We start from the raw sequence: 22,311 nt of genomic DNA, 5'->3' as shown, positions 1-22,311 counted from the left end.
CCCTCCCCACTTTGGCCCATGGGGCCCACCGGGATGGGTGGACCCCCGGGACCCTTCCGGTGGTCCCGATACAATACCGGTGACCCCGAAACTCTCCCGATGGCCGAAACTGCACTTCCTATATATAATTCTTCACCTCCGGACCATTCCGGAACTCCTCGTGACGTCCAGGATCTCATCCGGGATTCCGAACAACTTTCGGGTTACTGCATATTCATATCTCTACAACCCTAGCGTCACCGAACCTTAAGTGTGTAGACCCTACGGGTTCGGGAGGACATGTAGACATGACCGAGATGGCTCTCCGGTCAATAACCAACAGCGGGATCTGGATACCCATGTTGGCTCCCACATGCTCCTCGATGATCTCATCGGATGAACCACGATGTCGAGGATTCAAGCAACCCCGTATACAATTCCCTTTGTCAATCGGTACGTTACTTGCCCGAGATTCGATCGTCGGTATCCCAATACCTCGTTCAATCTCGTTACCGGCAAGTCACTTTACTCGTACCGTAATGCATGATCCCGTGACCAGACACTTGGTCACTTTGAGCTCATTATGATGATGCATTACCGAGTGGGCCCAGAGATACCTCTCCGTCATACGGAGTGACAAATCCCAGTCTTGATCCGTGTCAACCCAACAGACACTTTCGGAGATACCCGTAGTATACCTTTATAGTCACCCAGTTACGTTGTGACGTTTGGTATACCCAAAGCACTCCTACGGTATCCGGGAGTTACACGATCTCATGGTCTAAGGAAAAGATACTTTGACATTGGAAAAACTCTAGCAAACGAACTATACGATCTTGTGCTATGTTTAGGATTGGGTCTTGTCCATCACATCATTCTCCTAATGATGTGATCTCGTTATCAATGACATCCAATGTCCATAGTCAGGAAACCATGACTATCTGTTGATCAACGAGCTAGTCAACTAGAGGCTTACTAGGGACATGTTGGTGTCTGTTATTCACACATGTATTACGATTTCCGGATAACACAATTATAGCATGAATAAAAGACAATTATCATGAACAAGGAAATATAATAATAATCCTTTTATTATTGCCTCTAGGGCATATTTCCAACATGTATGTGGTGAATGATTGTTCGGAGTCCCGATGAGATCCTGGACGTCACGGAGTTCCGGAATGGTCCGGAGGTAAAGATTTATATATGGGAAGTCTGTTTTGGTCACCGGAAAAAGTTTCGGGTTTTATCGGTAGTGTACCGGGACCACCGGAGGGGTCCGGGGGTCCACCAAGTGGGGCCACCAGCCCCGGAGGGCTGCATGGGCCAAGTGTGGGAGGGGACCAGCCCCAGGTGGGCTGGTGCGCCCCCCACCAAGGCCCAAGGCGCCTCCAAGAGGGAAGGGGGGCAAACCCTAGGGCAGATGGGCCCTAAGGCCCACCCCAGGTGCGCTCCCCTCTCTCCCCCTCCCCCCCTTGGCCGCACCCTAGATGGGTTTTTGGGGGCTGCCGCCACCCCTAGGGAGGGAACCCTAGATGGGGGCGCAGCCCCTCCCCTTCCCCTATATATACTTGAGGTTATGAGGGTTGCAAGATATATGATTTGATCTCTCCCTGGCGCAGCCCTACCTCTCTCCTCCTCGTCTCTTGCGGTGCTTGGCGAAGCCCTGCTGGAGTACCACGCTCCTCCACCACCACCACGCCGTTGTGCTGCTGCTGGATGGAGTCTTCCTCAACCTCTCCCTCTCTCCTTGCTGGATCAAGGCATGGGAGACGTCACCGGGCTGTACGTGTGTTGAACACGGAGGTGCCGTCCGTTTGGCACTAGGATCATCGGTGATTTGGATCACAACGAGTACGACTCCATCAACCCCGTTCTCTTGAACGCTTCCGCTTAGCGATCTACAAGGGTATGTAGATGCACTCTCCTTCCCCTCGTTGCTGGTTTCTCCATAGATAGATCTTGGTGACACGTAGGAAAATTTTGAATTTCTGCTACGTTCCCCAACAGTGGCATCATGAGCTAGGTCTATTGCGTAGATTCTATGCACGAGTAGAACACAAAGTAGTTGTGGGTTGATTTTGTTCAATATGCTTACCGTTACTAGTCCAATCTTGATTCGGCGGCATTGTGGGATGAAGCGGCCCGGACCGACCTTACACGTACTCTTACGTGAGACTGGTTCCACCGACTGACATGCACTAGTTGCATAAGGTGGCTAGCGGGTGTCTGTCTCTCCCACTTTAGTCGGATCGGATTCGATGAAAAGGGTCCTTATGAAGGGTAAATAGCAATTGGCATATCACGTTGTGGTTTTGCGTAGGTAAGAAACGTTCTTGCTAGAAACCCATAGCAGCCACGTAAAACATGCAAACAACAATTAGAGGACGTCTAACTTGTTTTTGCAGGGTATGCTATGTGATGTGATATGGCCAAGAAGAATGTGATGAATGATATGTGATGTATGAGATTGATCATGTTCTTGTAATAGGAATCACGACTTGCATGTCGATGAGTATGACAACCGGCAGGAGCCATAGGAGTTGTCTTAATTTATTTATGACCTGCGTGTCAACATAAACGTCATGTAATTACTTTACTTTATTGCTAAAGCGTTAGCCATAGTAGTAGAAGTAATAGATGACGAGACAACTTCAATGGAGACACGATGATGGAGATCATGATGATGGAGATCATGGTGTCATGCCGGTGACAAGATGATCATGGAGCCCCAAGATGGAGATCAAAGGAGCTATATGATATTGGCCATATCATGTCACTATTATTTGATTGCATGTGATGTTTATCATGTTTTATTGCATCTTGTTTACTTAGAACGACGGTAGTAAATAATATGATCCCTCATTAAAATTTCAAGAAAGTGTTCCCCCTAACTGTGCACTGTTGCGACTGTTCGTTGTTTCGAAGCACCACGTGATGATCGGGTGTGATAGATTCTAACGTTCACATACAACGGGTGTAAGACAGATTTACACACGCGAAACACTTAGGTTGACTTGACGAGCCTAGCATGTACAGACATGGCCTCGGAACACAAGAGACCGAAAGGTCGAGCATGAGTCGTATGGTAGATATGATCAACATGAAGATGTTCACCGATGATGACTAGTCCGTCTCACGTGATGATCGGACACGGCCTAGTTGACTCGGATCATGTAATCACTTAGATGACTAGAGGGATGTCTATCTGAGTGGGAGTTCATAAGATGAACTTAATTATCCTGAACATAGTCAAAATCTTCGCAAATTATGTCGTGCTCGCGCTTTAGTTCTACTGTTTAGATATGTTCCTAGAGAAAATTTAGTTGAAAGTTGATAGTAGCAATTATGCGGACTAGGTCCGTAAACTGAGGATTGTCCTCATTGCTTCATAGAAGGCTTATGTCCTTAATGCACCGCTCAGTGTGCTGAACCTCGAACGCATCGTCTGTGGATGTTGCGAACATCTGACATAACATATTTGATAACTACGTGATAGTTCAGTTAAACGGTTTAGAATTGAGGCACCGAAGACGTTTTTGAAACGTCGCGAAACATATGAGATGTTTCGAGGGCGAAATTGGGATTTCGCTCGTGCCCCGTCAAGAGGTATAAGACCTCCGACGATTTTCTTAGCCTGCAAACTAAGGGAGAAAAGCTCAATTGTTGAGCTTGTGCTCAGATTGTCTGAGTACAACAATCATTTGAATCGAGTGGGAGTTGATCTTCCAGATGAGATAGTGATGTTTCTCCGAAGTCATTACCACCAAGCTGCTAGAGCTTCGTGATGAACTATAATATATCAGGGACATATATGATGATCCTTGAGATATTCGCGATGTTTGACACCACAAAAGTAGAAATCAAGAAGGAGCATCAATTGTTGATGGTTGGTGAAACCACTAGTTTCAAGAAGGGCAAGGGCAAGAAAGGGATACTTCATGGAACAACAAATCAGTTGCTGTTCTAGTGAAGAAACCCAAAGTTGAACCCAAGCCCGAGACTAAGTGCTTCTGTAATAAAGGGAACAGCCACTGGAGCAGAATTACCCTAGATACTTGGTAGATGAGAAGGCTGGCAAGGTCGATAGAAGTATATTGGATATACATTGTGTTAATGTGTACTTTACTAGTACTCCTAGTAGCACCAGGGTATTAGATACCGGTTCGGTTGCTAAGTGTTAGTAACTCGAAATAAAAGCTACGGAATAAACGGAGACTAGCTAAAGGTGAGATGACGATATGTGTTGGAAGTATTTCCAAGGTTGATCAAATATCGTACGCTCCCTCTACCATCGAGATTGGTGTTTGCGTTGAGCATAGACATGATTGGATTATGTCTATCGCAATACGGTTATTCATTTAAGAGAATAATGGTTACTCTGTTTATTTGAATAATACCTTCAATGGTCTTACACCTAAAATGAATGGTTTATTGAATCTCGATCGTAGTGATACACATGTTCATGCCAAAAGATAGTAATGATAGTACCACCTACTTGTGGCACTGCCACGTAAGTCATATCGGTATAAAACGCATGAAGAAGCTCCATGTTGATGGATCTTTGGGCTCACTCGTTTTTGAACATGCGAACCATGTCTATTGGTGTATATGCATGAAGAAACTCCATGACAAATGGACCGTTTGGACTCACTTGATTTTGAATCACTTGAGACATGCAAATCATACCACATGGGCAAGATGACTGAAAGCCTCGTTTTCAGTAAAATGGAACTAGAAAGCAACTTGTTGGAAGTAATACATTTTGATGTGTGCAGTCCAATGAGTGCTGAGGCATGTAGTGGATATCGTTATGTTCTTACTTCACAGATGATTTGAGTAGATGTTGAGTATATTTACTTGATGAATCACGAGTCTGAATTATTGAAAGGTTCAAGTAATTTCAGGGTGAAGTTGAAAGATCGTCGTGACAAGAGGATAAAATATCTATGATATGATCATAGAGATGAATATCTGAATTACGAGTTTGGCACAGAATTAAGACATTGTGGAAATTGTTTCACAACTAATACAGCCTGGAACACCATAGTGTGATGGTGTGTCCGAACATCATAACTGCACCCTATTGGATATGATGCATACCATGATGTCTCTTATCGAATTACCACGATAGTTTATGGGTTAGGCATTAGAGACAACCACATTCACTTTAAATAGGGCACCACGTAATTCCGATGAGATGACACCGTATGAACTATGGTTTAGAGAAAGAAACCTAAGCTGTCATTTCTTAAAAGTTTGGGGCTGCGACACTTATGTGAAAAAGTTTCAGGCTGATAAGCTCGAACCCAAAGCGGATAAATGCATCTTCATAGGACACCCAAAACAGTTGGGTATACCTCCTGTCTCAGATCCGAAAGCAATAAGGGATTGTTTCTAGAATCGGGTCCTTTCTCGAGGAAAAGTTTCTCTCGAAAGAATTGAGTGGGAGGATGGTGGAGACTTGATGAGGTTATTGAACCGTCTCTTCAACTAGTGTGTGGCAGGGCACAGGAAGTTGTTCCTGTGGCACCTACACCAATTGAAGTGGAAGCTTATGATAGTGATCATGAAACTTCAGATCAAGTCACTAACAAACCTCGTGGGATGACAAGGATGCGTACTACTTCTTCAGAGTGGTACGTAATCCTGTCTTGGAAGTCATGTTGCTAGACAACAATGAACCTACGAGCTATGGAGAAGCGATGGTGGGCCCGGATTCCGATAAATGGCTCGAGGCCATAAAATCCGAGAGAGGATCCATGTATGAAAACAAAGTGTAGACTTTGGCAGAACGGCTCGATGGTCGTAAGGCTGTTGAGTACAGATGGATTTTAAAAGGAAGACGGACAATGATGGTAAGTATCACCATTAAGAAAGCTCGACTTGTCGTTAAGATTTTTTCCGACAAGTTCAAGGAGTTGACTATGATGAGACTTTCTCACTCGTAGCGATGCTAAGAGTCTGTTGGAATTATATTAGCGATTACTGCATTATTTATGAAATCTTGCATATAGGATGTCAAAACATTGTTTCCTCAACGATTTTCTTGAGGAAAGGTTGTATGTGATACAACCGGAAGGTTTTGTCAATCCTGAAAGATGCTAATAAGTATGCAAAGCTCCAGCAATCCTTCTAAGGACTGGAGTAAGCATCTCGGAGTTGGAATGTATGCTTTGATGAGATGATCAAAGATTTTGGGTGTATACAAAGTTTATGAGAAACTTGTATTTCCAAAGAAGTGAGTGGGAGCACTATAGAATTTCTGATGAGTATATGTTGTTGACATATTGTTGATCGGAAATGATGTAGAATTTCTAGAAAGCATGCAGAGTTATTTGAAAAGTGTTTTTCAATGGAAAGCCTGGATTAAGCTACTTGAACGTTGAACATCAAGATCTATAAGGATAGATCAAAACACTTAATAGTACTTTCAAATGAGCACATACCGTGACATGATCTTGAAGGTGTTCAAGATGGATCAGTCAAAGAAGGAGTTCTTGCCTGAGTTGTAAGGTATGAAGTTAAGACTTAAAGCTCGACCACGGCAGAAGAAAGAGAAAGGACGAATGTCGTCCCCTATGCTTTTGTCATAGGCTCTATACGGTATGCCATGCTGAGTACCGCACCTGATGTGTGCCTTGCCACATGTCTGGCAAGAGGGTACAAAGGTGATCCAGGAGTGGATCACTAGATAGCGGTCAAAAATTGTCCTTGGAGTAATAAGGACATGTTTCTCGATTATGGAGATGATAAAGAGTTCGGCGTAAAGGGTTACATCGATGCAAGCTTTAACACCTATCCGAATGACTCTGAGTAGCAAACCGGATACGTATAGTGGAGCAACCATTTGGAATAGCTCCAAGTGGAGCGTGGAAGCAGCTTTTATAATATGACCTAGAGATTTGCAAAGTACAGACGGATCTGATTGTTGCAGACCCCTTGACTAAAACATCTCTCACAAGCAAAACATGATCAAACCCAGAACTCATTGAGTCTTAATCACATGATGATGTGAACTAGTTTAGTGACACTAGTAAACTCTTGGATGTTGGTCACATGGCGATGTGACCTGTGAGTGTTAATCACATGACGATGTGAACTAGATTATTGACTCTAGTGCAAGTGGGAGACTGTTGGAAATATGCCCTAGAGGCAATAATAAATTAGTTATTATTATATTTCCTTGTTCATGATAATCGTTTATTATCCATGCTAGAATTGTATTGATAGGAAACTCAGATACATGTGTGGATACATAGACAACACCATGTCCCTAGTAAGCCTCTAGTTGACTAGCTCGTTGATCAATAGATGGTTACGGTTTCCTGACCATGGACATTGGATGTCGTTGATAACGGGATCACATCATTGGGAGAATGATGTGATGGACAAGACCCAATTCTAAGCCTAGCACAAAGATCGTGTAGTTCGTATGCTAAAGCTTTTCTAATGTCAAGTATCATTTCCTTAGACCATGAGATTGTGCAACTCCCGGATACCGTAGGAATACTTTGGGTGTGCCAAACGTCACAACGTAACTGGGTGGCTATAAAGGTACACTACAGGTATCTCCGAAAGTGTCTGTTGGGTTGGCACGAATCGAGACTGGGATTTGTCACTCCGTGTAAACGGAGAAGTATCTCTGGGCCCACTCGGTAGGACATCATCATAATATGCACAATGTGATCAAGGAGTTGATCACGGGATGATGTGTTACGGAACGAGTAAAGAGACTTGCCGGTAACGAGATTGAACAAGGTATCGGGATACCGACGATCGAATCTCGGGCAAGTACAATACCGCTAGACAAAGGGAATTGAATACGGGATTGATCGAATCCTCGACATCGTGGTTCATCCGATGAGATCATCGTGGAACATGTGGGAACCAACATGGGTATCCAGATCCCGCTGTTGGTTATTGACCGGAGAACGTCTCGGTCATGTCTGCATGGTTCCCGAACCCGTAGGGTCTACACACTTAAGGTTCGATGACGCTAGGGTTATAAAGGAAGTTTGTATGTGGTTACCGAATGTTGTTCGGAGTCCCGGATGAGATCCCGAACGTCACGAGGAGTTCCGGAATGGTCCGGAGGTAAAGATTTATATATGGAAAGTCCTGTTTTGGTCACCGGAAAAGTTTCAGGTTTTACCGGTAGTGTACCGGGACCACCGGAGGGGTCCGGGGGTCCACCAAGTGGGGCCACCAGCCCCGGAGGGCTGCATGGGCCAAGTGTGGGAGGGGACCAGCCCCAGGAGGGTGGTGCGCCCCCCACCAAGGCCCAAGGCGCCTCCAAGAGGGAAGGGGGGCAAACCCTAGGGCAGATGGGCCCACCCCAAGTGCGCCTCCCCTCTCTCCCCCCTTGGCCGCACCCTAGATGGGTTTTGGGGGCTGCCGCCCCCCTAGGGAGGGAACCCTAGATGGGGGCGCAGCCCCTCCCCTTCCCCTATATATACTTGAGGTTAGGAGGGCTGCAAGACACACGATTTGATCTCTCCCAGGCGCAGCCCTACCTCTCTCCTCCTCGTCTCCTGCGGTGCTTGGCGAAGCCCTGCTGGAGTACCACGCTCCTCCACCACCACCACGCCGTTGTGCTGCTGCTGGATGGAGTCTTCCTCAACCTCTCCCTCTCTCCTTGCTGGATCAAGGCATGGGAGACGTCACCGGGCTGTATGTGTGTTGAACGCGGAGGTGCCGTCCGTTCGGCACTAGGATCTCCGGTGATTTGGATCACGACGAGTACGACTCCTTCAACCCCGTTCTCTTGAACGCTTCCGCATAGCGATCTACAAGGGTATGTAGATGCACTCTCCTTCCCCTCGTTGCTGGTTTCTCCATAGATAGATCTTGGTGACACGTAGGAAAATTTTGAATTTCTACTACGTTCCCCAACAGGTAAAGTTAGCAGGAACGGAGTACCTAAGCGCGGAAAAAATCGAACACTAAATTAACTCATTTTTATGCATATGTAGTAGAGGAGACATGTTAAATAGCCCATTTACTTTCTTTTGTTCAAGAAAGGGATCGTAGGTCAGGTGGTAGGCTAGTTGAGTTGGCTCACTAGTGGTGCAAGGATTGAATCCTCTCTTGTTCACACCAATTTTTGCGTGAAAAACTCTCGAACGAAGGCGCTTGGGAGGCTTTCGCGGGATCGTTCGATGCGCATCCGACAACAATCGAAGCGTGCGTGCCTATCACTAACGAACAGTCGGCAGAAATTTTTTGTCAAAAAAAGCTATGACGATATTTGTACATAAGCTATCAGGTTTGTGGTACATATAATTATCAATCTCATTACAAAAGAATTTACCGAGATGTGACAAATGAGAAGACCGTTGTTCGAATTCTATAGGAGTGAAACATTTATTTCTCTAGAAAACATCCATCACTACAAAAAAGAGACAAATGGAATACAAAACACGTTGCATCGGCCCTTTAAAAAACTTGGAGCAAATGGTTTTGTGTCCTCATCAAAGGCGTTGTGGTCTTTTTTCTCTCGCTCTCATTTACTAGGTAGAAATACAAATTAACCCGAAAATGAAACACAGCAAGTAGCCAGCTCAGCTGGTAATGAGTCGTGGCCACAACCAATAGGTTGTGTGTTTGAATCCTAGTCGTGGCACTACTTTTTTGAAGCTCTTTTTACACGACAGAGCAGAAGCTGATCGAGCCGATCAGAAAAGAAAGATCGAAGAAAAAAAAAGCAATAGCACGTACCTGGCGCTCTGCTGATCGAGCCGATCAGAAAAGAAAGATCGAAGAAAGAAAAAAGCAATCGTACGTGCCTGGCGCTAACCAACAGTCGGCAGGAAAATAGCTTTCCCGATATAAATAACATAGAGAAACATAGTTGATGCAAACCAGTGCAAACGCCAACTCTTGATTGTTCATCAACAAGCACATCTTCATATCCGCCTGCAGTCCATCTCTTGTGATCATTCATGTTGCAGAAAAACAGAAAAAGGAATAAGGAATGCACCAGCTAGCACGAACCTGGCTCAAGTATACCCTTTTTAGCTTACCATGAACAGTTTATTCTTTAGGTCTGGGCGTCTGGCTGCGTGGATAAGTATGCAGAGGATGGGGGGATGAAACTCTTCCATTATCTAAAAGACCATTACATATGTTGAGAATGTGTGCTTCTTGTGATTAGACATCCTTGAAAAGAAGTTGGAATCTGGGTATCCTCTCTGGTGGAAGTGGGCAAGACACTATCAGTTTGCCTTTCATCGCGCCCCTGAATACTGCCTGCCATCAATACATCACAAAGAGGTGAAATGAAAAATAGAGTATTTGTCTGGCAATGGTGTACAGACCATTACATATATTCTTGATCATGTGGATTCTGAACAGCAATTCACACATGTATGGACAAATATCTATAATCTGTACTTGTGTATAATAATCTGCAGCTAACTATAATCAGTCCTCCTTTTTAACAGATTAACATCATGGATTCCGTACAAAAAAGTAATATTACAAATGTATCATGAGAATCTGTATTTACCAAGAACAAGAATTATGATGTTCACATCATTAACTTGCCATTGTCAATAATCGAACCTGATTACTGAAAGAATTCGAGAAAGTACAGGACTTTTTCACCCACTCACCTCAACTACATCAATGAAGTCTTGCTTGCTGCTGAAAGAGCCTATCCATTTTGTGTGATCAGGTGTCCTGTAAATATACATTATAACAAGTTCATCATTCATTTTGCAACAAGAGTATGCGACGAAATATAACTAATATGATATCCCTGTTGGTGCATACAATTCAGTATCAACCTAACCAACTCTTTGAAGTTCGATTAAGTTTGGACCACAGCCACAGATACATTTTCTCATATGTTTGAAAGTTTCTCCATAAATCTTTCATGTAATCTACTTGAAATTCCAAATGAGACATGTTAAATCTTTTTTAGATCTAGGAATGCGTAGTCGTTAATATAAACTCAGTTGTCAGTAGTTTCAGAGGAAAATGGATGTCTCTGAGATTATTACATCATGATACATATCTATATGAAATCAACATGAACACAGCGTGCCAAACATTTGGAAATAGTATATCAGCTAACCGGGCATGATTTGAAATACATCAGAAACCGTGATAACTTTAGGTCAGTGTCATTCAGATACACACAGCTCATTTCAAACTTTGAAGGAAAAGGCTTGAACGGTATCAACATGAATTCATACAAGTATAGAATGTAAGACAGGCATATCTAAACAGCATCATAGCAAAGAAATTAACAGAGAAAGAACAGTAACATACCCTGAATCCATTTTCATGTGATGAGCGTTGAAGAAAAAAATGATTGCTGGGACCAACGTGATATCGAAATAGTCAACGTACACTTGAATCTCCTCAGAATCCATGTCAACTAATGCTACCGTTGCAAATTTGGATATGTCCCAAGAAGCTTTTGCGAGCTGTTGAAACAGCAAGAACAGGGTAAAATTAAGAAAATGGCATACATATTACAGAGCTCATAAAATTCAATACAGAAAAGGACATGAATGAAAAGCTTGCCATCAATCAGTTCAATTGATTTACAAACTATCCAGTCAAGCAAATGAGGTGGAAGTCACCAAGAGTTAGGCAGAATCGTCAAGGGATGTCCACCAGTTCAAGCATTATTTTTCCTTTGCTCCTATTTTGTTCATGTCGCGTCACTATAAGACGTGTATTAAAAATCTAGCTTTTACCATGATTGGCAGATTCTGCTTAGAATATACTCAGTAATCCAGTTTAAGGTTAAATCATTTGAATATCAAGATTTGCCTCTTAACCCTACCCTGCTCAAGCGACCAAGTTTGTAATCGCAGAAACCAGGCTTGTCATTTCATTCCCACCGGGAAAATTATACTACTGGGTATTTGTGAACAGACAACAGTGCAATCACTCTTACTCTCTTAGTGCAACAGTTTCCTCTCAATAATAAACCTTACAACTTAACAGTGTAGAAACCAGCACCTAATCAAGGGAGTACCCTACATGTACAAACTAATGTGCATAAGAAGGCCCTCCAAGAACTTAATCAGACTGAACCAACTGTTCCCAGCTACCAATCCAATCACATCGGCACAGAAGAAAATAAGGAACCCCTAGTGGAGTATACATGGACAGACTTGAAGAGAAGCGGTGGAATCAGACGGTGGCTACGGGGGAGAGGAGAAGGGAGAGGCGCGGCGGCGGCGATGTGCTGGGTACTTACGACGTCGTCGAGCTGGAGGCAGGCGGCGTCGGAGGCGCGGCCGAATCGGAGGACGAGGACCTTGTCGAGGGTGTCGCGGATGGCGGTGTCCACCTCCCGCTTCCGCCGCAGCGTCGGCAGCACCACCGACCCCATCTCGCCCTCTCTCTCTCTCCTCGCCGGACTGCTTTTTTTTTTTTGAGGGATCCTCGCCGGACTGCTGCAAGGAAGGAATCAACGGATTCCCCCCACCACCTATCCTTCCGCAAACAGGCCTGTAGCCCTGCCCTTGAAGCCGCCCAGAAACGAGTATGCGCCTGTTTCAGTCGGCCCTCGACTAGTCTCCAGCCCAGGTTAACAGCCCACACGTCATTTTTCTTGATCTCATGCCTGAAAAAAAAAATCTTAATCTAGCCCTAAAAAAATCTTAATCTGAAAAAACATTATTTTTCTTTTTATAAAAATAATTATCTGCTGCTTTGTTTTTTAGGAAAAATCATCATGCCTAACTTTTTTTTTTACGAAAATGATCAAATCTATTATAAAAATTCACTGGAAGTACGAAGCATCTCAAACATAATAAAAATTATATCGAAATTTCGAGACCATCGAACGACCACTACTGCCACCAGAACAAGCCGCTGATGCGCCGCTCGGCTACCGGAGCCGGCTTGACCTTGTCGATGACAGCCGGGAAGTCTTCATGCACTTGCCCTAAGGACCAACACCCTGGAGATGTAGTTGTCGCAGTTGAACCCTTAAATAGATCTGAAACACCTGACACCAAATCTCGCCATATGATGATAAACACTAACCTCGCCACCCTAAGGAGATGGCAGGAAGCTATGCCAGAGCTCCGTTGACCCGAAAGACAAACTTGAAGAAACGTCGCTATCCACCTAAGCGTTGCGCCCGCGAGGAGTAAAAAAAAATCCTAACCTAAACTACTAACAAGAGCGGATGCGCCAGAATTCCCTTTCCCGCCACCAGCCGCCGAAGCGAGAGGCAAAGCGTAGGCGAACCCGCAGGCTCGCCGGTGAAGCATGGATGAAGACTCGCCAGTGAAGCATGGATGATGGAAGGAGAATCAACAGTCCATCAGACAATTTGTTCTCCTGGTGATTTGTTTCCCACACCGTAACAAAAGCCTGCCCAGAATTGCTGATTGTCAAAAAAAAAAAACATGCCTAGAATTGCAGCTGAATCCCACCAATATGACCTGACAGGGTTATTTCTTTCCATGGCTACTATGAAGCCAGGTTTCAAGGGAATCACTTTGGGGTCTCATGTGACAAGATATCATTACGAGATGTTTAACTACTTACAGTCATCATGGAAGGGGTTTCTGAGATGAAAGAAATAGCAATATCCATATATTCCAATATGTGTGCAATATTCTTTTCTTGTCGCGGGGAAAGATTCCATGTGAGCATATATGCATGTGTCGCAAGGAAAAAAAAATCATGCTATAACTTTGCCACATAATAAGGAAATTCTATCACTTGTTATACTTCACAATCAAGGCAATATGGAAAAGAAAAGGAGGAATTTCTCTGAAGATTTGCATTAAAGTAATTACCAATATGAAAAATGCCCTACTGAAAAATCCTACCAATATGACTTGGGAGAGTTATTTCTTTTTCATGGCTACTATGAAGCCAGGTTTCAAAGGAATCTCATCGGGGTCTCATGTGACAAGACATGATATCAAGATGTTGCCCTACTTCCAACCATCATGGAAGGGATTCTAAGATGAAAGAAGTAGCAATATCCATATATTCCAATATGCGTGCAACATTCTTTTCTTGTAATGGGGAATGCATCCACATGAGCATATATGCATGTGTGGCAAGAGAAAAAAATATGGAACACTTGTTAGTTAACTTATTATAGACTTAAAAAACAAAGCAATATGGAAAAGAAAATTACGATTTCCTCTTAATATTTGTATTAATGTTAATATAAAGGTGAAGGACTTTTGTAAAATGGCATTCATTCTAGGAACCATAAATTAAAGTGTTCAAAACACCTTACTGGAAAATCCTTTAATTTTTTTCTTACATTGCGGAGTGTATGTATCTTTACCAATCAAAGAAGAGAGAATTCCTTATTTGGCCCTTCCTTAAAATTTGCTTTCTTTTTTGGCCCAAAACAAAAATTTCTGCCTTTTTTGACACTTAAACTTCATTTTGTTCCCTCAATAACATTTCCATCTATTTTTGCCACTCACGGTATTAAGTGTGAGGTAAAAAGACCATTTTGCCCCTACCGCACTATGTGACTATCCCGGACATCTAAGTTAAACAGAAATCAGTTCATCAATTTTTTTAAAGATGTTCACAGATATTTTGCACATATATTTTTCAACATTTTTTCCTTAGTTAAACTGATCTGTGCGTACAAAAGCCATAGAAATCATCTGCAGAACTTGTATTACCATATCTATATCATGTTTATAACATTGGTTAATTTATCACGTTCCAAAGTATATTAGACATAGTACTAACTCTTCTAGCTAACACACGTTTATAACTAGTACAGTACGCAAAATGTCCAAACAAGTATACTATTGTAGTACACTGCCCGGCAGCTATACACCAGGCGCACAGCAACCAGATATGGACAAAGAGAACGCTTACTGCTGATCACGAGCAGCCGGACACCACGCACACGGACCGTTAGTTGAGAACGACAGCATCCAGCCACGCGCGTAGGCGCTCGCCAGACTGAGGCAGTCGTCGCCGCTGGTCGTCCGGTCCTGCCAACTACTACCTGTGCTTCCTCTCTCACATAGCAAGTTGTACACATCGCAAAAATAGTTTCTCCGATCTATTTTTCTGTCGTCGAATTTACGTACGAGAGTTCCCAACCGTGCGATTCCATCAAAAGACAATAGCTAATGGATCCAGTTGAAGCTAGCCTAGGCGTTCACTAGTATGTGGGGAACAGGGGAGCGTTTTCTTCCTTTTTACGAGCGAGCTAAAGCAGGGGTAAAAAGGACTTTTTAGGTTGCACTTGACGGTGTTAGTGGCCAAAACTATCGAAAATGCCATTGAGGGAACAAAATGAAGTTTAGATGTCAAAAAGGGAAGAAACTTTTTGTTAGGGCCAAAAAGGGAAGCGAATTTTAAGAATGGGCCAAATAAGGAATTCTCTCATCAAAGAACTAACAGGACTCACCTGCCAAAAAAAAAGAATTAACAGATTAGCTTGCATTTCCAACGTTCCCACAAAAAAAGCTTGCATTTCCAACGAAACAAATGTATAACGTATACACAAGCTAATTTTATTTACCGAAAAATCATAATATAAAAAATTTCAAGAAATAAATAACACTATATGTATTTATGGATTTATGACCGTGTTTTGACATGACCATAAGTGCCTAATTGAGGAAATTGCACTGCAGGCCCATGAACTTGGTGCAAGGGTACAATTTAGTTCACAAAGCCTCGCCGCGAATGGCTACGGTGACAACAATACAATGATCATGAACCGGCCTCAAAGGATGTGCACCTCAACCATCATCGAGCTTGCATACACGTCATGGTGCACAAACGCATGCATCAGCCTAGGGTCTTGTTGGTATGACATGGTAAGTTTGATGGTAGCAATGACAACGGGGATGTTGAAGGTAGGTGGCAATGAACTGGCCTGAGGTGGTAAGGTGGGCCTCAAGGAAGAGCAACAGCTGTGGTGCCGGACATCATCGATCATGGATGACATAATTAACGAGAACGACCACACAATAGAGTAGCTCGAGGATGCGGAAGTCGGGTTGGTGGATGGTGAGCACGATGGTCTTGTTGTGCACGGTGGCCAAGTCACTGGGCATACTGACGACGCGTTGTGCAAAGCTGGAGACAAGGCCAGAGTTGGCCTCATTCAACAACGGCACAGTCCAGTCTTACACGAGGTCGACGCCGATGGACATTCCTCCACTCATGACCCTGGAGGAGGCAATTTGAAAACACATCATATGTGATATTGATCAAGGAAAACAATAACCAGTACAAAGAAAAGATAACATGACACAAAACAACCAGTAAAGATAGAGATCAAGGGGAGCTTCCGAAAAAGAGCTCACCTGATTATGCTAAACAAAACTCTTTGAATTTGTTTCAGAGGCCACGTCAACTACTAGTGCGTGCTAGCATGTCGGATGTAGGCATGTAACGATACTAGTATGATTTGGATCAAATGTAGGCGGTCCGGTGATACGGCTTGGTGTGGCGGGACATGAATGGAAACTTCTTGAGAGCTCAAGCTTAGTGTGAGAGAGCGGCAAATCCAGTAACCATGGAGGCCCTGGCGATCCGTTATGAGGTTAGGCTGGCACTAGAGAGAGCCCTACAACATGTTCACATCGAAATAGACGCGCAACAAATTTGAATGATCAGAAGTTGGAGGAATTCTACATGAGATCAAGGAGTTATGCAGAAACTCCTCTAGTTTCCTTTTGAGCTTTATTGGGAGAGATGGTAATGTGGCAGCTCATCTTTGTGTAAAAAGAACGAGCGAGTCTAGGTGTAGATGCTTATGGCTTAATTACATCCCTCCATTCATTGCTGATACTCTTCGTCAAGTTGTAATAATGATAATTGATCAATAAAGCTCATTGATTCGCAAAAAGAAAAGTTTATTGAATGGTCTGAAACTTTATAGACAAAATTATACCCTCGCGCCAAATTCATCGCCCCGCAATGCAATGTTCTTCCCTAAAGAAAGAGGAACACTGTAACAAGTCTCCCGTTTGTAATCTGTGATGGTTGCTCTATACTTCCTCCGTCTCAAAAATTTTATCTTAAATTTGTCTAGATACGGATGTATCAAGTAGCGGGGAAACCCTTTTTCGATAACACCGTAACAAAACAACTAATTGAATTAAGCATGGCACGCTTATCACGTCCATGACTCCATGTACTGTAACGAGCAGCCTCCAAGCAGTGAGGAAGATACGGCGGCGGCTGAGGAATCGCAAAATCTACAGACATATCCATCGCGCGGCCACGGTCGTTTTCATCCACGATCCACCCATGTGTTAGGCGCCAGCCATCGGCAAATTCCTGCGGCGGAGCATATTTGTCTGGTGGCCTGGATGGACCAGATCCGAATAAAGCGAACGATGACGATGAACATTGGACCGCTTGCATTGGGTGCCAATTACCATGCCCCCCACGCACTAGATCTTCAAGTGGGACGAGGGTGGTGGCTTCCGGACCCTGTGCCACATTCCCGGAACAAATCGGGCGCCACCTAGCTAGCATCTTGCTCGTTGGCTCGATCGGAGGAATCCGAATCCGAATTCGAATTCCGACTCCACTTGAATGCAAGTGGCATCTGCAGTGCTGTCGCAGGGCTTGCCACGCCGCCTCCAAATCCAATTCACCTGGAAGATACTCGACCAGTGCAGGGAGAGGTTCCTCCGGCATTCCCATACTTTTACGCATCTTAATTCCCAGGTTCGCGCGGTTGCCGAACATGTCACATTGTCACTCGGACACTCACTCGATAAATAATAGAATCATCCACTCGGCTGAAAAAGAAGTGACCATATCTAAGCGGAGAATCCTATTAATAGACGAGTTGGAACGTTGTATCTTCCTTCTCCATCTCGACCCCTGATCGAGAAACTGCTATAAATAGGCACGAGCACAACGTCGTTTTTCACAAGGCGAGTGTAGAAGTGTAGTGGCACATTCAGCTATACACTAATCCGCACGTATAGATAACGCTTCTCCTAACTACCACTACTGCTACTACCACCAACGAAAGCAGAAATGGCGAGTCGGTGGTGCGAGTTGCTGTGCCCGCAGCCTAAGCAGGTGGCGAGCGAGAGCATGCACGGCGCCCGGCTCGCGGCGCAGCAGCTGAGCAGGGGCCGCGATGCCTGCGACGTCGAAGCAGGCAAGCCGTGTCAGGAGGAGACGGCAGCCGCTGGCGGGGGGAGGGTCGCGGCCATGGCATCCATCACTCAGCAGCATCACAGCAAGCCTACCAGCACGTTTGCCCAGTCGGTCATCAACATGGTTGGCATGCTCATAGGTAAAATGCTTACGCCACGTATACATATAGTATATGCTTTGTGCCTCACATTTTAAATGTCGGAATGACTTCATGTTCAGCTGGTGCAGTTTGTAGCTCATATATAGTCACCTGAACGCTACACATTATTCATGATCAAAGTACAGAATGAAGAATTAGTGTGCTGGTACTCCAAAAGTTTCTCGTCTGTAGATTATATAGTAACATGAATTGGTGATGGACTGATGCATGGTTACATGTTGATCCAAAAGTTTTGAAAAGTGCGCATACTATAACATTTCTTCTTCTTTGATTTTGACCGAATATTGCAGCTTTAACCTCTAAACAGTCTTGCTAAATCTTAGTTGACTGAGACTTGGTTATGTCTCAGTCGATGCTTATATTCGTGAGATTTTATATTGAGATCCATGTATTTTTTGGGTTTTTTTTTTCTTTCTTACATGTTATGTCACTTGACCGAAACTTGATTAGGGCAAAGGTGTGGCTACTCTCGGGTGTACTACATCCGAGTTTCAAAAACTTGAAAAAAAACGCGATCAAACAAACTCCAAAAAATCTGAAACTATGAGACATCAAACTTGATCAAAGTTTGAGCTTCCTGCAAAATTTCAGCCAAAGAAAACACCTGAGGAGCTCTCACGGAAAAAAACAAAATCACTTCTCAAACAGTGCACCAAACTTTGAAGATTGTTTTTGTCTTTTTTGGTAAGAGCTCCTCTGATGTTATTTCTGGCTGAAATTTGGTAGTTAGCTAGCTCGAACATTTGATCAAATTTGATGTCTCAAAGTTACAGATTTTTTCAAGTTAGTTTGATCATGTTTTTTTAAATTTTTTTGAAATTTGGGTGTAGTACACCCGAGAGTATAAAATCCAGTCTCATTGATTAGACCTAGTTAACTAAATCACCAATTCATTTTTTTCCAGGACTTGGGCAGCTCTCCACTCCCTACGCCTTGGAAAATGGCGGCTGGGCCTCCATTTTCCTCCTGGTCGGCCTCGGCATCATGTGCGCCTATACAGCGCACATCATCGGCAAGTGCCTAGACGAGGAGCCCCGCTCCAAAACGTACCAGGATATTGGCCAACAGGCGTTCGGCTCCAAGGGCCGGCTGATCGCCTCGGCATTCATCTACCTCGAGATCTTCTTCGCCCTGGTCTCCTACACCATCTCCCTCAGCGACACCATCCCGCTCGTCTTCGCCGGTGTCCGCCTCCACCTGCCAATACCATGGCTGCGCCTCAGCACCACGCAGCTGCTCACCGTCATCGCCGTGCTGGTGGCTCTTCCCAGCCTTTGGCTAAGGAACCTGTCCTCCATCTCCTGCCTCTCCTTCGCCGGCATCCTCATGTCGATGGTCATCTTCGTCACCATCCTCTGCACCGCGGCCTTCGGCAGTGTCGGCCTGGGCAAGCACATCCCAGTCCTCAGGCTTGACAAGATCCCGACGGTGTCCGGCCTCTACATGTTCAGCTACGCTGGCCACATCGTCTTCCCCAACATCTACACGGCCATGAAGGACCCCTCGAGCTTCACCAAGGTCTCCGTCACGAGTTTCTCCATGGTCGCCCTGCTCTATACGGCCCTCGCGTTTGTCGGCGCAAGCCTCTTCGGTCCCAGCGTGAACTCCCAGGTCACGCTCAGCATGCCGCCGGGGCTGCTGGTCACCAAAGTGGCGCTCTGGGCCACCGTGCTCACGCCGGTCACCAAATACGCGCTCGAGTTCGCGCCCTTCGCCATTCAGCTCGAGCACCACCTGCCGGCGACCATGGGGCCTCGTGCCCGGATAATCATCCGCGGAAGCATCGGCTCGGCGGGGCTTCTCATCATCCTGGCGCTGGCGCTCTCGGTTCCATACTTCCAGTACGTGCTCAGCCTCACCGGCTCGCTCATCAGCGTGGCCATCTCCGTCATATTCCCATGCGCGTTTTACGTCAAGATCCGTTGGGGCCGGTTATCGCGGCATGTCGTCGTGCTGAATGCGGCGATGATCGCCGTTGGTTTTGTTCTCGCGGTGGTGGGGACCGCTTCGTCGGCTAAGCTACTGGTGAAAAGTATACAAAATGGACATGTGGCGTAGTTTGTACGTATTACACTATTACTTGAATCAAAAGTGTCATTAAATTAGGCCTGCACATACGCCACGTGAAAATAAGAAATACGTAAAGTACGCTTGGGTTGTATATTTGTTTTTTTAGAACTGTATACTTGGTTGAAGAACGGTAATGTACATGGATTGCAGCTGCCATGGATTTTAAAGTGTAATAGCATCTCTAATAGATCCGCTAAAACCTTGTCCTCAAGAAGCAGTATACTCCCCCTAAAATGAATATGTGATAATTTACGGTACGATTTTTACGTCAGCATAATGGATCCCGTATAGACCAATTGAATATACAATAAGGTCCCTACAAAATAGCACAAGGCACCCTCACACATAAAAAAAAGCAATTAGATCCTCACACGGCAGCAACAGTCCTGGCGGCATCTCGCGAGAGCAAGCTAGCGGAGGGGCGGCGGCAGCAACTAGCTAGCGGGAGCAAGCAGCAATAGCTAGCGGGAGCTAGCAGCGGCGGCGGCAACAACTAGCTAGCGGGAGCAGGCTAGCTAGCTCACGGTCGCAACTCACGGTCGAGCGGCGGCAGCTCGCGGAGCGGCAACTAGGGTCCGGTGGTTGCCGGCGTTGAGGCGTTCCGGCGAGGTCGTGCTCGGGGAAGACCGTGGCTAGAGCTCAAAGTTCCCTCCCGTCAATCATTTCTTGTATTTTAGATCCCTGTAAAAATTGCCCTCAATCGCCTAGATATAGCGGAAATGGCCTGAAGTATGCAGGAGCTCGTAATTTTTTTTACAGGATGACCGATTTTGCAGGATCTATTTGGTATGAAAAAATCTCCCTCATTCGCTAAATCGACGGTTATTATTCCGGATGGTCCTTTTTACGGGATATGCTAAAGATGCTTTAATGAGAAATATCACGTAAAAGTCTCGTTGGCTGTGTGCAGAAACAAGAGGTACATTCCTTAGAAAAATATATATAATGACCCACATCTGATGGCCCCTTTAAAAAGGGAGCGGCTAAGGTTCAATCGACTAAGATTTTCTTATGCCGGCTGATGGCATGTCATAGTTTCATCGCATATTAAAATTGATTTGCTAACACAACTTTGTTTCTTAGAACTTTTTTTGAGGGGGTGTTTCTTAGAACTAATCGCTAGCGCCTTAGGTACGTGATCGCTCCATAGGCCTTCATTGAGCTCATTATGTACCTTTTTCATCCCCTCGCTTTGGTCGGCCTGTCACTTGCTGCTCTCTTACTATCCCAGTAGTACACACCCACGATGCGTTTGGTTCAGGACAGGTAACGTTTCCAAATTTGTAATCAGAATACAATGTATTAGGCTGGGGATTGGGTGATTACAAGAAGTGTTTGGTTCAACAAGTGTTGGTTTCCCAATTCAGAGCGTCCGGAAAAGAAGGGACGAGAAGAGAGAGGCGACTGTTCGCAATGGGGATTTGGGGAGGGGGGGGGTGCTTGGCTGCTCGCGGCGGGAGGGGGGCCATGACCGGCGTTGCTGCTCCATGCGGGAGAAGGGAGAGGCCCAGCCGGTGTTGCTCGTTGCTCGTGGTAGGGAGGGAGGATGTTCGGCCAACGTCGCTGCTCGTGGCTGGAAAAAGAAAGGTCCGATCGGTGTTGCTGCTCGTGGTGGAGAAGCGGAAGGTCCGATGGGCGTTGCTACTCGCGGCGGAGAAGTGAGAGGTCACGCCGGTGAAAGCAGAGGCTCCTGAGGGCATCTACAACACAGGCGCTAACAGCGGACGCCAGGATCAGTTTCCCAGCCGTTACGAGCGATTCCCATCCAAAACCAGGATGTAGGTTGGCGTCGAAGCAAACTGTGTCGTCGGGCGCTTCACTTTTTTTTTCCTCACACGAGCTGAAATTAATTGGCTGCGGGCGCTTATCCAGACGCCAGAAAATCTTGATCCAACTAAATCTAACGACTTGCCTCAACAATCCAACGATCTCCTAGCTGTTTTATCGGGCGCTAGGTCCCTGCTGCGTTGGAGAGGGCAGCTCTAGCCTGCCTTTTT

The 22,311-nt window shown here is 45.1% G+C and overlaps 3 protein-coding genes across 6 annotated transcripts in view; 2 read left to right on the top strand and 1 right to left on the bottom strand.

Moving 5' to 3' along the window:
• Window positions 1-9,393: 9,393 nt before the first annotated feature.
• Window positions 9,394-12,457, bottom strand: LOC125550612 (thioredoxin-like protein 4B). Of its 4 annotated transcripts, none has more exons than XR_007301720.1 (5): window positions 12,200-12,457; window positions 11,257-11,414; window positions 10,596-10,662; window positions 9,976-10,230; window positions 9,394-9,897 (listed from the first exon to the last, which is right to left on the bottom strand). XR_007301720.1 is itself a non-coding variant. In XM_048713637.1 (4 exons), exons 1-4 carry the CDS (start codon window positions 12,332-12,334, stop codon window positions 10,132-10,134), a joined length of 459 nt encoding a protein of 152 aa, XP_048569594.1. In that variant the 5' UTR covers window positions 12,335-12,457; the 3' UTR covers window positions 9,394-10,131. The 4 variants fall into 4 exon arrangements, 1 of the variants encoding a protein (XP_048569594.1); XR_007301719.1 differs by having other exon boundaries at window positions 9,394-9,910; window positions 10,005-10,230; XR_007301721.1 differs by having other exon boundaries at window positions 10,005-10,230.
• A 5,407-nt stretch (window positions 12,458-17,864) lies between these two features.
• On the top strand, window positions 17,865-20,502 carry LOC125553521 (amino acid transporter AVT1H-like). Its single transcript, XM_048717290.1, has 2 exons — window positions 17,865-18,223; window positions 19,149-20,502. The coding sequence occupies exons 1-2, from the start codon at window positions 17,959-17,961 to the stop codon at window positions 20,300-20,302; spliced, it is 1,419 nt and encodes a 472-aa protein (XP_048573247.1). The 5' UTR covers window positions 17,865-17,958; the 3' UTR covers window positions 20,303-20,502.
• Window positions 20,503-21,781: 1,279 nt separating this feature from the next.
• LOC125554592 overlaps window positions 21,782-22,311 on the top strand; it is a 42,074-nt gene continuing 41,544 nt past the window's right edge. The window contains exon 1 of the mRNA XM_048718105.1: window positions 21,782-21,972. Within this exon, the coding sequence (XP_048574062.1) occupies window positions 21,782-21,972 (191 nt within the window). The remainder of the gene's footprint in view (window positions 21,973-22,311) is intronic.

Source organism: Triticum urartu, chromosome 4 (genome assembly GCF_003073215.2).
Source record: "Triticum urartu cultivar G1812 chromosome 4, Tu2.1, whole genome shotgun sequence".
Taxonomy (NCBI): domain Eukaryota; kingdom Viridiplantae; phylum Streptophyta; class Magnoliopsida; order Poales; family Poaceae; genus Triticum; species Triticum urartu.
This window is presented reverse-complemented; position numbering and strand designations above follow the sequence as displayed.

What these genes read in the sequence shown, in the direction of transcription:
- LOC125553521 (XM_048717290.1), top strand. Translation starts at nt 17,959, where the DNA reads ATGGCGAGTCGGTGGTGCGAGTTGCTGTGCCCGCAGCCTAAGCAGGTG. An exon ending in CATGGTTGGCATGCTCATAG is followed by an intron (nt 18,224 to 19,148) that starts GTAAAATGCTTA and finishes ATTTTTTTCCAG; the next exon opens with GACTTGGGCAGCTCTCCACT.
- LOC125550612 (XM_048713637.1), bottom strand. Translation starts at nt 12,334, where the DNA reads ATGGGGTCGGTGGTGCTGCCGACGCTGCGGCGGAAGCGGGAGGTGGAC. An exon ending in CACATGAAAATGGATTCAGG is followed by an intron (nt 10,663 to 11,256) that starts GTATGTTACTGT and finishes GTATATTTACAG; the next exon opens with GACACCTGATCACACAAAAT. An exon ending in ACTTCATTGATGTAGTTGAG is followed by an intron (nt 10,231 to 10,595) that starts GTGAGTGGGTGA and finishes TATTGATGGCAG; the next exon opens with GCAGTATTCAGGGGCGCGAT.